Source organism: Salarias fasciatus, chromosome 3, assembly GCF_902148845.1.
Source record: "Salarias fasciatus chromosome 3, fSalaFa1.1, whole genome shotgun sequence".
In the NCBI taxonomy this organism is placed as follows: domain Eukaryota; kingdom Metazoa; phylum Chordata; class Actinopteri; order Blenniiformes; family Blenniidae; genus Salarias; species Salarias fasciatus.
In genome coordinates this window covers 18,146,251-18,162,319 of record NC_043747.1, presented here as the reverse complement: position 1 = coordinate 18,162,319, position 16,069 = coordinate 18,146,251, and the positions used below count along the sequence as shown (strand labels likewise).

At 43.2% G+C, this 16,069-nt stretch overlaps 1 protein-coding gene across 1 annotated transcript in view; it reads right to left on the bottom strand.

Annotated features, from left to right (window-relative positions):
• The window catches only part of col4a5 (collagen, type IV, alpha 5 (Alport syndrome)), a 36,663-nt gene that overhangs the window by 13,804 nt on the left and 6,790 nt on the right, over nt 1-16,069 (bottom strand). Inside the window, exons 2-19 of the mRNA XM_030083712.1 lie at nt 6,776-6,832; nt 6,490-6,579; nt 6,315-6,359; nt 5,513-5,557; nt 5,367-5,429; nt 5,209-5,262; nt 5,095-5,121; nt 3,954-4,034; nt 3,579-3,641; nt 3,455-3,490; nt 3,301-3,342; nt 3,111-3,203; nt 2,149-2,202; nt 1,903-1,959; nt 1,765-1,809; nt 1,617-1,670; nt 1,492-1,533; nt 78-171 (exon numbers count right to left, since the gene is read on the bottom strand). Coding sequence (XP_029939572.1) covers nt 78-171; nt 1,492-1,533; nt 1,617-1,670; nt 1,765-1,809; nt 1,903-1,959; nt 2,149-2,202; nt 3,111-3,203; nt 3,301-3,342; nt 3,455-3,490; nt 3,579-3,641; nt 3,954-4,034; nt 5,095-5,121; nt 5,209-5,262; nt 5,367-5,429; nt 5,513-5,557; nt 6,315-6,359; nt 6,490-6,579; nt 6,776-6,832 — 1,042 coding nt within the window. The remainder of the gene's footprint in view (nt 1-77; nt 172-1,491; nt 1,534-1,616; nt 1,671-1,764; nt 1,810-1,902; nt 1,960-2,148; nt 2,203-3,110; nt 3,204-3,300; nt 3,343-3,454; nt 3,491-3,578; nt 3,642-3,953; nt 4,035-5,094; nt 5,122-5,208; nt 5,263-5,366; nt 5,430-5,512; nt 5,558-6,314; nt 6,360-6,489; nt 6,580-6,775; nt 6,833-16,069) is intronic.

Genomic DNA, 16,069 nt, shown 5'->3' with positions numbered 1-16,069 from the left:
TCTAAAAACACAAGGAGTAAAAACACTCCTGGACCGTTTGGTGGTTTGGCGTCGAGGTGGGAGTGTGTCAGGTTTACCTGGTGGTCCTCGCTCTCCTTTAGGTCCAGATGATCCAGGAAAGCCCGGCTCACCTTTAGGACCGACTCGACCTCCAGTCGACCCACCGATCACCTGACAGGAGGAGGAGTAAAGAGAACATGACTCACTTTAGTAGATGTCATGGTGGTCTCCATTGGAACATGACTGGTTTCCTTTGGATCAATACTGATATTTGAAGTTTGTATAAAGAGCGGTTTGCATGATTGTTACACTCTATTTATTTTTAACTTTGCTTTTGCAATGTACATAATACAAAATCACATTTATTGATGAAAACAGAAGAGGTTATTGAATGTTACTGGAGTGGCGTTGGAAGGCAGATTGATTTCACATTGAGCTGATCAGAGCTCTGACTGATCAGCCAATCAGCATCAGGGGATAAAAGACAGAAACTGTCTGACGAGATTTTCTTTTGTTCTTGTAGAGGCTGTGAGGAGAGGTCAGTTGTCCATTTGTAACATTCACATTTTATTTTTTTTATTTTTTTGTTTCATTTTTTTAACTGAAGAAGTCAAGACCTTGTTGTTTTCTCCATCTCCCCTCACACTGTGCACCATCTGAACTATGACTCTGAACAAGATACTTCTGTTAAACTTTATAAATATTAACTTCTGTTCATATCCAGGACATACATGAAACTATTGCCCCAAAATCTTGGAAGGTTTCGTACAATTTCCCAGTGTCATAGTGTGGTCTTTTATACATGATTAAAATCATTTGCTGTTGTTTGCTGCATTTCTTCAATGAGCTCAGATCTGCTCGATCTCTAATGAAATAATGACTGATCGAAGAAGGTAAAAGTCATGTTGGTGTGGTTTAAAATTGAGAATTATCTCACATCACTGTTGCAAGTGCCAAAAAAATAAGTTTCTTTGGACCCAAGTGACTGATGGACTGCAGTAAAAATGCATGAAAAAAAACAAAAAACAAAAAAGCCAAATCAGTCTCTAATCGTGAGTTGTTGCAGCCCAATATGTGTGTGTCTTTATTTTAGAAAAAGAAAGAACTCATGGTTACAATATAAAATGCAGTAAAATTGGAGTCAAAACCACAAAACTTATTTTTTTAGTTTTACTGTGAGAACACATGACAAAGTTGAGTCTGATCCGATCCCATTTAAAAACCATATTTGCTTTTGAGAGTCGTCTCCATTCCCAGAAATACGACACACGAAGAAATTTACTTGAATATCAGCACCGAGCACAATAAAACTTGATACAAATTCCCTGTTGGTTTGTGTTTGATGTTTTGTTATTTTAGTCGGGCATCCCGTATGAATGCAGGAATATCCTCGAGACATACATTTATTTTAGTGAGTGTTCTTTTCAAAGCTGAATAGGCCAGAGAGTGTGGGCTAAATGGTGAAATGAGAAGGAAATGTGGAATACACACCAATCCTGGAGGACCTGGGAATCCACGTTCACCTTTAAATCCCTACCAGGAGAAAGAGGACAAAATGATTCTCTGATAATTGAGTGTATTTATATTCAAATAGGTTCCATCCAGAGGAAACCTACTCTCTCTCCATCCCTGCCTGGAGGACCTGGGGAGCCAGACTCTCCTTTACTTCCCTGTTTGATACGAAAAAAAAAAAACCCAAATGAAACAAAGTTAGTGAAAGATTTAAAAATGCATATATTCTTGAATACTGTCGTCAGAACTTACAGGGAATCCTGGAGGACCTGGATCACCGTCTTTGCCTGGTTTTCCCTGAAAAAGGAAGAACATGAAAATGTCTCCAGAAAGCTTCAGAATAAAGTGTGGCTCACAGTGGTTATACAGATGGGAGTATTCTGTACTGACTCGTTTGCCTGGCTCTCCTGGTTCTCCCTTTTCTCCCTTCTGCCCACCGGAGGGACCCTACATGAACAAGAAGAAGGACATTTGAATCCACATGGCTGTAAAGATACGATCAATAGATCCATCAGATCTCTCTGTTTAATCAATATCAAACGCTACAATCGTTCAGTGTTTATAGGTTACTGGTGAATTTTAGAGCAAAATAATCGCCTCTGAATTTGCACATATATTCAGACATGAGTTACTTACAGGGGGTCCTGGATAGCCTGGGTCACCTGGGGGCCCGGGAATACCTGGGTCGCCCTTCAAAAAACAAAACATCACTTTTAAAAAAAAAAAAAACCTCTTTGTTCAAAATATGAACATGTTTGATAAAGATCAAAAGTGACTGAGGATCACAAAAAGGATCATGTGGAGGATGAAAGTCGTGGTTACTGGTGTTATATTTACTGGAAAGTGTTGACTGATACAACTGTGACCTCTTTACTTTGAATTCTGGTTGTAACTCTCTGCTGCCATCATGTGGACACAGTGAGAGTTGCATCTTATTGCAGTTCAAACAACTCTCTCCCCAGACACGACGTGAATTAAAACTGTAAATTGTGGGAACAAATTATTATTATGTGGTCATAAAATACTAATTTGAGGGCATAAAATCTTAATAAAAGTCCAGAAAATAATAATTAATAGCCATAAAATTCAAATTTTTGACCAAAAATTACTAATTTGAGGTCACAATATACAAATTTGTGACCTACTAACTCAACGGCCTCAAGTCAGGAAGCCATAGCCACAAAGTAGAACAACTAATTACCTTTAAAATAACACTTTATGGTCACAAAATGTTAATTTCTGCTCATAATCTAAAGTTTGTTTTATTCCAGATGTCATGTCTGGGGCCCTGTAGTTTGAAAAACAAATCCCAGCATTAAATTAGATGGAAAATAAGGTGAGGAGTTTGTGTTGACAAAATCCTCCTATTATTAACTTTGTTGGAGTTTATTAACCATCTTTATAATTTGAGGTGATTACCGTTTGAAAGAATCCAATTTTATCAAGGAGGAAGGACTATCTGGAATATATAGTTTTAAAGATGTGCGCGCGACCCTTCACAGGAAGCATAAGTGTATTTTATTTGCTTCCGTTGTACCATTCATTGATCACATCACTTCCATGAAACACTAATGTATCGGTGTTTCCAGGTTGGATACCTTATCTCCTCGCTGGATCTCCGTCTCTGGTGGTCTTATCTGTTCTCCAACCTGTCCTGGAGGACCAGGAGGTCCTTGCAAACCTTGTTCACCCTGTCACCATGCCAGAAAAGGAAGAAAATCAGATTTATAATTACAAGAAAATTAAAAAAAAAAATACAACTGTACTGTAATGACTCTTCTTATATACCTTTTCTCCTTTGGGTCCTTGGAAGTTCAGTCCCATATTTCCCTGCAGAGAAAAGCAGAACGTGGCTGTTATTGAATTTTAAAAGTAACAAAAGTATTAAAAAAAAAACACCAAATGCACAGGAAACTTCTTCATCTGAGGCATGTGGTCCCACCTTAGGTCCAGGAGGACCGGGAGAACCTGGACGACCCTGCAAGACAACACAAACATAGTGTTTATGCAAATACAGTTTTTCTAAAAGCTGATAACAAACTGTGCAACTCAGGCTTTTTGTTCACCTCGTAGCCTCGAGGTCCTGGAGGACCGAGCGGGCCTTGTAAACCTGAAGGTCCAGGAATACCCTGTGGAAACACAAAACAGTCCTCAACAGAGGGTCTCTATGCAAACCGTTCACCCTGCAGGAAGCCTCCATCCTCTCTGGTTCTTGGGAGTTTTAGTCATCAGAATATATCAAACACCAGATAGAGTGTATTTCATTCATTTGTTTGTTCTACCGTTGCTTTTTACAAACAAAAGAGTTTTCAAAATCTTTCACAATTTTCATTATAGAGAAGCAGATGTTTGAGGGGAAATTTCCAAAGCTTAAGCATTGCTTTTGCTTTTTAAGGGTCTAAATTTGAGGGAAAAAGAAAAAAAGAAACTGCTGTTCTTACAGGAGCTCCTGGTAATCCGGGATATCCTACTGATCCTTTCTCTCCGAAGCGGTTGGCAGAGATCACGTCACCGGGGTCTCCCTGAAGGCCAGCAAGACACAGATGATCAGCATGATGGGAAATGATCACTTCTCAGAATCACAGCTTTGGAATTAATTCAAAATACAAACTGAGAGAAATCTCAAAGTAAATCAAGTAAACCGACATTGACTTGATTCCGTTGCTTTGAGATGAGAAGACAAAAGAGGAGAAACAGCACCACCTTGTGGCAAACTGGAAGATATTTCTTTATAACCTCTCGCTTCATTTACCTCCAAAATAAAATGAGTGTTTTGATTTCTGTTTACTGTTTAACGGGATAACTCATAAACAGACTGAAGAGACAAAAACATTTCAACTTATAAACTTGACCAACTATTGAAATTTCTTCTTTTTTTCCACTTCTGTGTTTATTAGTTTTGAACCTATTCAGTGTCTGAATTCTGTGCCTTTTTAAATGTTTAATCCACAAGTTATGTAGTTATATTTTCTCAGATAAAACACGTTTTTGTTCTTCATTAGTGCTCAGCATCATGAAATGACCTCCGCTCCTGATACCTGCTGAGTAAATGCAGAAGTCATATACATGAGTAGATGTGTCAGAACTTGTTATACCTTCAAAATACAACCCCTGTGCTCACTTTCTTATGACATGAGGACACTTCTGTTAAATCAGGTCTTACAACATTGTAATGAATGGGATGTCCAATAAACAATAGATTTTACTTTTCTTTTAACTTTAGCTTAAAATATTTTTACTTTATTTTTTTCTCCTTCCCTGATCCCTTTGTTTCGTTGGATTTCATAATCCAAATTGCTTAAGATTATGATTGTTAATTGCCTTGTTTTCATAATGATTGTTTGTGTTGTTAAGCTTTGGTTAGTTTTAGTTTTTGGATGAAAGCTAAATCCCACAATCTACGTAATTGATCACTCAGTCTCGTTCAATGTTTTCAATCCAATCACATCAAGTCATGACTTCCTTTGATCCACATACAAACAGTTTCCATTCCACGTAGAAAGTAATCAATCTCAGTAATACTCCAACTTGCTCAAAGGCACCAGCAACACGTGAGCCTTCACTGCTCAGAATCACACTCACCTTTGGTCCTGGAAGACCAGGCGGACCCTGAAAAGATGAAGAAACAACAAGATGAGGATACAGACCAGGCGATGCTGATTAATGTGGTGAGGAGTTCATTCTTCGGTGTGTTACCGGCAGTCCTTGTGCACCGGGGATCCCGCCGCTGCCTGGGTAACCCCTCTCACCCTGGAGGGGAGGAAGGAGAGGAGGGAAGGTCGCTCCATTTACAGATCTTCAAATGAGGTTTGAAGCTGTTACAGTTCAAATAGAATCAATAACTTCATGAGAACCTTTGTCCCGTTGCATCCCGGCACTCCTCTGGGGCCTGGAGGACCCTCCTGTCCTGGAAGACCCTGGCGAACAGGAATCGAACAGGAGGTGTGAATTTTCATGTCACAAAATGTTTCAAAGGCATTTTGGATGTGGAGGAACTCACCGGGAGCCCCGGTGTTCCTGGAAATCCTGGTAATCCAGCAGGCCCCTGTGAGGAAGGAAACACCCGGAGTCAGTCACAGTGGAGGAGCCAGAACCTGACTAACGGCTGAGCCTGGAAAAATCAGGACGGGCCGGAATATTTTTGATATGAGATGTGTGTGTGGAAAAGGTTTTGTAATAACAAAATGTGTTGAGCCTCTGGAAATTATCCTATGATAGGAACAATATCGACACTGATGACAGGAAATACAGCAGAGACCTGTACTTCACAACTGTACCTCTGTTAAATTTCACTGTTAAGACCTGAAGGAGTAAAACCGTGAGAGAGATCCTGTTCATGTGGGCTGCTGGATGAAGCTTCATTGTTTTGCTGCTTTTCAGAAAGAAACATGTTTACTGTTCACTTAGCTAACAGCACCAAATTTCAAACTTCTGAACAGAGGAGACCGAGCTGCTCTGCTCAGCTTCAGCACCTTGGACAGTTCACTATCAATCCTGATACAGAGCGACTACTGAAATGAAATGTCAGGAGTCAGTCATGTTCCGGTTTCAATGTCTCACACAGGACACACACACTCGGCACCTTTCTAGAAGAAGATGATGAGAAATGAGGACATCTGCTGGCCGTAAGTGAGTATTGCAATATATTCAATGCTGGTTCAGTTAACAACAGGATTTTCAGGAAATTCATTGGTTTCATTGTTTCCACGATAAAATATATATTTTTATCCTACCATGCTTTAAAAAACGTATTTAAATGTTTAAGTTCTGAAGGAGAAACAGATTAAAGTGCAATCCCTTACTCTGATTCCTTTTGGACCAACTGGTCCCTGAAGTCCATCACTTCCCTGCGGGAGAGAAACAGAAAGAAAGGAGTTGACATCCTGACCTGTTACTGCCGTTAGAATCACACCATCAGACCTGACAGCTGAATGTGAGAACCTGCTGATTAAGTCTGAGCGTGCGACGGTCTCTTACCTTTTCTCCTCTCTGTCCGATTGGCCCCTCAGGTCCGGGGAAGCCTGGAAGTCCAGGCTGTCCGGGGAGACCTGGGAAACCTCGCTCCCCCTGCATGCAGAAGGTCAAAGGTGAGGAGACCGTCATCCATCAGGTTCACATTTCATTGACTGGATTTTGTGATTTCTCTCCTGTCTGCTCTTGTGCAGTTGCCAAACTACCCATTTCTGTTCGGTGGGACCAATAGAAGCTACAATATATTAATTATATGCAAAGCTGAAACTTTTGCCTGAATCACTTCACTGACCTTGGTGCCTTTCTCTCCGTTGCAGGAACATTTTTTTCCCGTACATCCTTGGCAGGCCTGTTGGAGAACAAGAGAACCGGAGATCAGCATGCTTTGATCCACTTTGATTAAAAACTAACACGGAAACAGATTTATAGCATTTATTATCCTGCCAGTTCTGCAGAACACATGACTCCAATAGCATCTCAATGACAGGTCTTCAGTCCTGCTTCACCTGTGTAAAATGGAATAATGCATGCTGAAGATGGAAAGTTCTTGAACATTTCAATGTGTAAGACAACCCACAGAGATCAGAGCTTCACAAATGTCTGTCCAGAAGGCAGGTTAGAGTGACCTCTGTTCTGCCTTTGCAGCTCCAATAACACCACCAGAGGGCGCTGCGTCCCCACACACTCGGGTCACTGCATGCTGAGTTCATTCCCACAGAGGAGAGGACAGCCTCCTCCCTCTGCAGGTTTGTTTGATGATGGGACATCAGGTGCAAGGTCAATGAGATCCAAACAGGCGGCTAATCTGAACTGAGAAACACTAATGTTCCCAAATACTGCAGTTCTTCCCACCAAAGCAACTTGTTAACGCACACATTTTCCTCTTCAGAGGACCAAAGAGCGAGAAAAAAAAAAAAAAGTAGATGTGGGTTAAAGGAAAACCACGAGGGGAGGAGTGGACGGAGGGAGTAGGAGCGCCAAGCTGCTGATTAACTTTTCCCAGGCTTGTTGACACAGTGAATGCCAGGCGGGCATCGACTGCACGCATGCCAGGCAGCCAGGCTGTGAGAAAGACAGGCCGGAGAGGAGCGCAGGACAGAGGACGGACAGTCGGACCAGTCAGCATTCCTCTGTGTCTGCAAAAACTGCCGCCGTGCGTCCAGGTCTGTGTCGGCGGTTTTAGCGGCCGCTCACTCCGACCGACACAAACGCTCCTCAACAGGCTGCACGTTTATCTTGTTTTGTTCTTTAAAGATCACAAAGTTTCGAAAAAACTTGAAAGACTGCAAAGCTTTGCATCATAATTTCCTATAAATTCCCTGAAAGTTAAACTCCCCTCCACAGCCTCAGATCCACTCAGCGTTTTGTCATTCTGCGTTTTACTGCGATTGATTTTACACCGCTTTGGAAAAACTTGCACACACTTGTTGACTGCATGCGACCGGTGTGTTTACATCCACATATACATGCACGAGTGTACGTCACATATGTGACATTCCTCTGTGGATGTGTGTGTGTGTGTGTGTGTGTGTGTGTGTGTGTGTGTGTGTGTGTGTGTGTGTGTGTGTGTGTGTGTGTGTGTGTGTGTGTGTGTGTGTGTGTGTGTGTGTGTGAGTGTGTGTGTGTGTTGAGCGTGTGTCCGCAGTTATAAACCAGGTGTTAACCGCACACCGGCGGCCGAGCAGATCTGCGCTCTAATAGACCGGCCGAGGTTTATCTGCCTTCCCTGTGCAGACCGCAAACAGAAGCAAGGCGCCACTCACAGCGAGGGTTGCCGGTTTGATTCCCATGTCGAAACATGGGTAGTTTTTGATATTGCTCGTCGGCCGTGCGCGTGCAGCGAGGGGGTCACCGGCCGCATGCGTCTGCACTCTGCTCGTCGAACGTGTGCGTGTGCGCGTGTGCGCACAAGTGTGTGTTTTTACAAGCCTTGGATCTCCAAATTAGTCTCTGGTCTGCTTCAGCTCAATGCAGTCTGCTCTCCCACGCCCAGGCCTGCAGCCGTTCAGCTCTCCGCTCCACATCCACCTTTTTTTTTTTTTTTCCACCCTCTCATCCATTCACTCATCGCTCTTTCCCCCTCAACCTGCTCGAGGAACCTGAAAATGCTCCTGAAGCAGCAGGAGCTTCATCCTGTGACCCAGGGAAAGATCCGTCCGGTTCTTTCTGAGAAAGATTTACCTTACTTTATTCTTTGTCAAGTAATTTCTCGATGAAAGTATTTGTTTTTAAAAAAGCAGGTTAACAAACGCAAATCAGCTTCAACCTGCTTCCCTGCTTCCCCTCCCGTGTCGCTCAGAGAAAAGAGAGAGAGAGAGAGAGAGAGAGAGAGAGATAGTGAGCAGAGAAAATATCTGCAGTCCACTGACCTTTCTAAGTGGATTACATGCCCCATCAGTGCCGTGAGGGTAAACGGGAGGGTAGAGACCGGGCGCAAACAGCACAGAGAGATTATTAATTCTAACGTAATCTGGCCCTTTATTCTTTTGCCAGTTTGAGCAGATTCGCGGTAAAAGTAGTCGAGCGTTGGTCGTGCTCCTCCAGTCCTGTTATTGGACGTCACCTGCCTCAACACACCTGATTTATAGACGCTCGTTATTGCTTCTGCGTGTAGCGATCTGTCGATTTCGGTCTGCTGTGTTCTGTTTTTTTGGTACGTCGGTTTGATTGTTTTCCCTGTACGTGCATGGCTTTCCTTCAGGGTCGTTCGGGTTTCTCTGAGGTTAATCTGTTGCCTCTAAACGTCCCGTCGGTTCACTATCTCACTATTTGCCTCATGTTGGACTGCCGACCTGTCCTTCACCCAGAGAGTGTCTCCAGCCCCCACTATTGTCAGTTAAATGGAAATGAGCCTCTTATTAATCTTAAATGTATTTTTTTTTTAAACTGTTGGAGGAAATCGGGTTATCCAGACAAAACCAACACATGCATCAGAAGAACATGCAAACTCCACGCATGAAAAGCCCTAAAGCTCAGACTCAAGTTGAGGGTTTTCTGATAATGATAAATATGTAGCATAAATGGAAACAGTTTTTAAGGTGTGTCCAAAGAGATGCAGAGGGTAATCCAGGTGAGGAGGAGGAGGAGGAGGAGGAGGAAGAGGAGGAGGAGGAGGAGAGCGGAAGGCATGTACCCGAGGATTAGACCGGCGAGACTGGAATTCCCCCGCTCATCAAAGACCGATGGTTAGGACACGTATAGACGCTGCCCTGTCATGAACACACACGTGCGTACAGACCGACACCAGACACACAAGCGCACGAGCGTATGCATTCAGATTCGCAAAACACGCTTGTAAAACAGCACGCATGGGCGCCGAGACACAAAGGTCACCTCCTTCTTTTGGGCATCGTTGATACAAACAAACGGCATTTTGCAGGATGATCACAAAACTTCCAAGAAACGCAATTGAAACTTTCATTGAACTCCATTCATGCTAAGTTCTGAGACCCGACTACTCCAATAAACAGGAGTTTAGTTCAATAGTAACAGAATTGCATCTCTGCAATAGTTATCGCCTAATGAAGAAACGAGCCTCTGGAAACTTGAGTCACAATGACTGTAAATGTTCTTTTACAAACTGTTTCTGTTGTTTGGATTGGTGCGCTATTTCGTATTGCATCACTCGAAAATCAATACACAACCATGCTACATGTGTGGCTCTCCGGGCTCCGAGCCGCAGAGTCGAACCGCCGATCCCTTTCATCGCAGTCGGACCCCGGCTACTTCAAGGTGCTGACGCCCCGAGAGCCGAAACCAAGCCAAATATTTTCACTTCGGAGAAAAAGAAAAAAAATCCAACCATGTGTGTTTTGACTCACTGGCTCTTTGGAAGAGGAAGACCCCCCGAGTGATGAGGCAAACACACACACACACGCACACACACACACACACACACAGGGAGACATACCATCATGCCACAGTGCCGGTCCAGGAATTCCATTGATATTCCTGGGAATTCTCCGCTTTTTTTCTCGCCGCAATTTTCATTCCTCTCTTCTCTTTTCATTTGCTCTAATGAATGTTGACCCCTGTGACCTCCCACTGAGAGATACCTGCAGGGCTCACCCTAACCCTGACCCTGACCACCATCTCTGCACAGCTTCAACGTTCTCGAGCCAATGTGCTGTTTTCAGATTAAAACTTAATCCGTTTCATCTGGGAAAGTGACGCCAATGAGCTTGATTTCCGAGATTAACTCAAATTGTGTTCAATCTGCAATATACATTCAATAGTAAGTTTATAGTTTAAGCTGTATGTGAGCTAAAAAATCAACTTCTATCAAGCTGACGAAAGATAATTAAACTTGTTTGTTGTGCTTTGGGTACTTTAATGGGCATTTTTTTCTTTTTTTTTTTTCATTACTTTGTAATTGAGTACAATTCAAACAGTGACTATACCTTTTCAGGACTGTTTCCACCTCCACCGATGTGTAGAATAAACTAAAGACAGTGAAATTAATGCAACTGTTACTACTCTCTTGAAAGAAAAGTTCATTTCTGCACACAAAAATAATAAAATGTGCTTTTTCTTTCTTTCTTTCTTTCTTTCTTTTTTTGCACTAACAATGATTCCTGACAATAAAACTTAAAATTGAAGATAACCTGACTGTCACTATTTTAAACTGTGCTACATGCATTTGTGGGTGGAGCAGCAGAGCTGCCAGCTGTTCTGCAGCCAGCCGGATCTGCTTGTTTTCTGTAAACAGGAACTTCCCATGTCACAGTGTTTAAAAAGTGACAGTAAAATTGTGTCAACTCAGTAGGAATGGCAGTAACTCAAGCTGCGTCGATGCATCAATTAACAAACAAGCATTTATCATGATTTTGAGTCTAAAAGTGGAGATTTCAATTTTCTGAAATGTTGCCAAGTGGTCAAATTATGCCGACAGGTCGGGTCACAGTCCTACCAGCAGCCTGCAGAGATCATTTTGCGACACACACACACCTGTAAAAACACACCTCACCCCGAGTCGCACGCTTTCATATTCCTGTTTTTTTCTTCAGGTTGCTCACGCTGACCCCGTCGTCCACTCCACAGAAATTTACATTTTCTGCATTCTCAAACGTGCAAACATTCTTGTGGGTGTTTTGAGATTATTTAAACTCGCTCACGGAGATGGGATTTGAATCTAAACAGGTCATAAGAGAGGGTGTTAAACACAAACAGCTCAGTTCTTTCAGAAGGGAGGAGAGAGGCGGAGTGGTGAAGCCCGGCCAGGCCCGCCCCGGTCCAGCCCGACCCGGGATGCACGGTGCATCCCGGGTCGGGCTGGACCGGGGCGGGCCTGAACCGCACCGTACAGGTTCAAACACGCCCTGTCTGCGCCGCTCTCTTCCTCATACATCACCACTTGGCACGGCGCGCCGTAGCCATGAGCAACAAGAAATTAGAGAGGGGAGCGGCGGCTTGCCAGGTGAATACCTGGATATGTGTAGCCGAGGGGGACAGGCCGAGAGGAGAGCGGCAGGAACGAACGCAGAAGAACGGGTGACAGAAGTTAAACCAAGACGACGAAAAGCCAGTGCTTAAGAACTGACATTAAACGTTTTTGGACCTGATGTACCCTAAACTGACAACATTGTGAAGAAAATCACGACAAAACGAAGCATTTTTGTTAATTAGAGCTCTAAAACAACTATTGATTTAGGGAAAAAGTTTGCATACTGAAGCCTATTAGTCTTTATGCTGATATGAGAATCTAAAAAAGTCAACATTTGTTAAACGGTCATCCAATCTCTTGCTGTAAAATGCACAAATAATCTCAAAGGAGGTTGATTATATGGGAAAATCACACATTTCACTGCACTTTTTTCTAAATCTGCATCCATCTGGACGTACGTTCACAAGCACCTCATGTTCTGAAGAGCCCGAGCATCTCAGCTGAGATGTCAGTCCAAACAGTTTAGACATCTGTGTAAACTTTTAGACCCACTGCAAAACCGCTGCACTGAACCTGCACCGCTGTTTGGATGAGCTGCAGTCTAACCTTAATATTTAGCCGGGGACTTACGCTGTAGACAAAACAAGATAGCGCTGCCCCGTCCTGATACTGTCGCTCTGAGAATGTGAGACAGAGGGAACGGAGAAGCACGTGACCCGCCGCCACGCGAGGATCGGGCCGTTCACCGCTGCAGGCTCACATTCAAGCTCTTGGATTAAGAATTAAGGAAATAAGGAAATATTTCCAGTCGTGCTTGCATCTGTCAGTGTGCAGTTTTAAATCCTCACAACAAACAGTACCTGGAGAAAAATTACCCACACATGCACAGGGAGAACATGCAAACTCCACATAGAAAGCCTCCCATTTCTGACTGACAATGAGGATTAACTTATTGATTAACCACTGCGCCACTGCGCATCCCAGGATGTGAATAAATAAATCAGTGTTGCAGCAGGGACATCCGTGCAATCTGGTTCCTCGCCACAAGGGGGCAACAGCACGAACAGAAAGCATCTGATGTCAACAAAAGTCACAGATTTTGTATATATTTACAAACTAAAGTAGTCATTATTTTTGATAAAAGCCTTTAATGTAATAATTCTGACACTCTGAGCCCGATGAGAAAGTTACAGCGTGAAGTGCAATTCATTGTTTTCAATAAGTGCTTTGTGAGTGTTTGTCCCTTCAGATTGTTCCTGTTTAATGAACCAAAGGTGTGCAACCTTCTGCTGCAACTGGCTCTGTTGTAGCTTCCATGAACTGACAAAAAGGATGTATTACATTCTCTTTCATAGTTAAAGACTAATTCAATGCAAATACGTCCTGGATGCCATTTACACCTTTTAACCCAACATGAAATGTGTTTTATTGAGATAAAATTAATTTAAAGGTTAAATATAGCTTAAGCTTTCCCAGAGATTCACTCTGTGTCCATTTTAGCTGAATGCTCACATGCAGGCAAAAGAAATCTTGCTCCTACTGCCTAATCCAGCATTCAGAGAACATTGCCTCGGAGTCAAATATATAAGTTGCTTGAGATTTACATTTTCTAACCTGACAGAGGTATTTAGCTGCAGTTTGATCTGAAACATGCTCTCTCTTGTTTCTTCAAGTGTCTGATGTGATCTGAGGAGGAGGCAGGTCGCAGCAGGCTCCCGCCCTACCTACATGCCTCCTAAATATCTCCTCTTAAATAGCTGCTAATGAGAGCGAGGCACATTCTGAACCGCTGAAGCTTCTTCACCCAGAGGCTCGGCTGCAAAACAGTCCCGGGGTTTTTCATAAAGAAAGGAGAAAAAGACAAAGACTGAGAGGAAGAAGAGAGACCTCCACCTGAATATAACAGACAAAACAACTGTCTCAAGACACCCCCCAGGATCTTTCAGGGATTTTAGTCCTAGAAAGAATGTATAATCAAAACGCATGCTATGTTGGAATAGAAATCTTTAAAGAGTTTTCAGAATCAGCTTCTCCTCCTCCTCCTCCTCCTCCTCTGTGCTGTGACAGATGTCTGATATCTTCTTGTTGTTTTGACCTGCAGGGGTCTGTTTGTCCAGAGGAGGCGAGGAATGACATGCATTCAGCGCCGCCATGGACGAGCACACGGGATGCCAAATGCACAGAAAGTCTTGAACCGCACTTTACTTTCAATAAATGTGGAGGAAAGAAAGTGAATATTCACACAGACATCTGCAAACTCTTGCAAAATGAGTGAAAGAAAGCAACAACGTGCAGATTTTTTAATCTTCTGACCTTCACAACTAGAAACATGAATATGAAACATGTATTTATGAACAACAGCCCGAGATATGCACACAGAAAACAAATAATACAGTAAAATATGTCTATTTCTATTCACCTTCTCCATGTTCCTTAACAGAAAGGTTAAACTGGTCTGATCAAGGAAGAAGACAGTGCAAAAGTACAAGAAATCCTCATAAAAACTGCTTCATTTTGTATTTTCATCAGGTATGCAGTGTTTTCCAGCTTTAATCTAATTGCTAATGCTGGATTCCAACATCTGCACATCCTAAGATCCTGAATATTGCGTTCAAAAATACACATTTCCCAGATGCACATGGAGCATGTGATATATTTTGATCAGATTCATTGAATAAATCAGCATGCTTTTAAACTTTCAGCTCTTACCAGTGATATTCTACAGACAACTGCAAAGTCACTGAAAGAAGTTGAAAAGATTAAAACTTAGAGACACTTCAGGTATTAATCCTCAGCGGATCAGGCAGCTTTATTTTCTGCCTGCCTCTCTTGTGTCATTCAGCAATCTGAAAAATGCTCACACACACACACACACACACACACACACACACACACACACACACACACACACACACACACACACACACACACACACACAGAACATTATCATTTGACTGCATGCTAAAGGCTGAGCTGCACACTGGCCTTGGTGTCACCTGAGGAAAACACACACACGCATGCGCACGATTCGAACTTCGCCAGCACTGATGGAAAACCGATCAGCTGCAGCCAAAGACTTCAGCCCAGATCTATCAAGTGTTTTCCCTCAATCAGGACCAAACTCAACCCGGGTCCTCACAGAGACGGGAAGTCCCACTCAGAGGCGGCAGCGACTCCAGCTCAGTATCAACTACAAACAGTATCTGTGATTCCGTCCATGTGGTGTAAATTATCAGGATTTGACGCGACACTGATCTGATGTGAGGCACCAGAGGAGAGGGGTCAGGCTGGGCAGCAACTGAGAAACCTTCATATGACAAGCTGAGCTCTCTCTAATGTCACGAACACACTTGTTGGAAGAATGAAGCTCAAACTTCTGCATAACAAATTCGCTCGAATTGACCGTGCATCTCTGAAGACACTCAAGATTCACAAAAAGATGAAAATCACACTGGATACTATTTTCTTGATTGTCTTGCAAACAGCGTCATAAAACAGCTGCGGGTCGTTTTTATACAAAACATCTCTTCCCAGTCAAACTACCATCAAATGAGAAACTGTTCATTTCTTATTTCACTGCATTTTGCAATTTGTGGAAGTGAAATTAAGCTGAGGATATCGACAACATTAAGAATCTGTTCGTAAGTTTCTCAAAAGTCCTGCAACTCAGAAATTCCAAAACTCTCAAAAACTGGTGTCAAACATAAGGCCTGTGGGCCAAAACCGGCACGCGGGAGGCTCCAATCCGGCCCGTCTGGTGGTGTTTTGCTCCCCGAGGAGTCAGAACGTCTCGTCAGGAACATATAAACACACCGCAGCGGTTTAATGCCAGCGCTGAAACACACGAGTGGAGCTGATGTGTCGGTTTACGGGGAAACGGCTCCGTCTGGACCGGGTTATAAAAGGTGATATGGGAAATGCGTGTAACACGCTCGCCGCCCTCTCCTCTCTCCGGCTGTCGGGGAAGCCCTGCTTCCTCCGCGTGATGGAAGAAACAGGTGCTCCGACTGGGCGAATGTGGGAGAAAGAAAGACGGGTGGAAACGGCGAGGGAGAGAAAAACAAGAGAAGAAGAGAGAACCAGATGCCCTCCCACACCTCGCGCTGCTTTCTTCCTTTAAAGCGGAGCAGTCAAAACACCATTCTGCCTCTTTAAAGGAGCTCTGATGGCTTCAGTCTCTCCTCCATGGAAAGCCTCAGATAA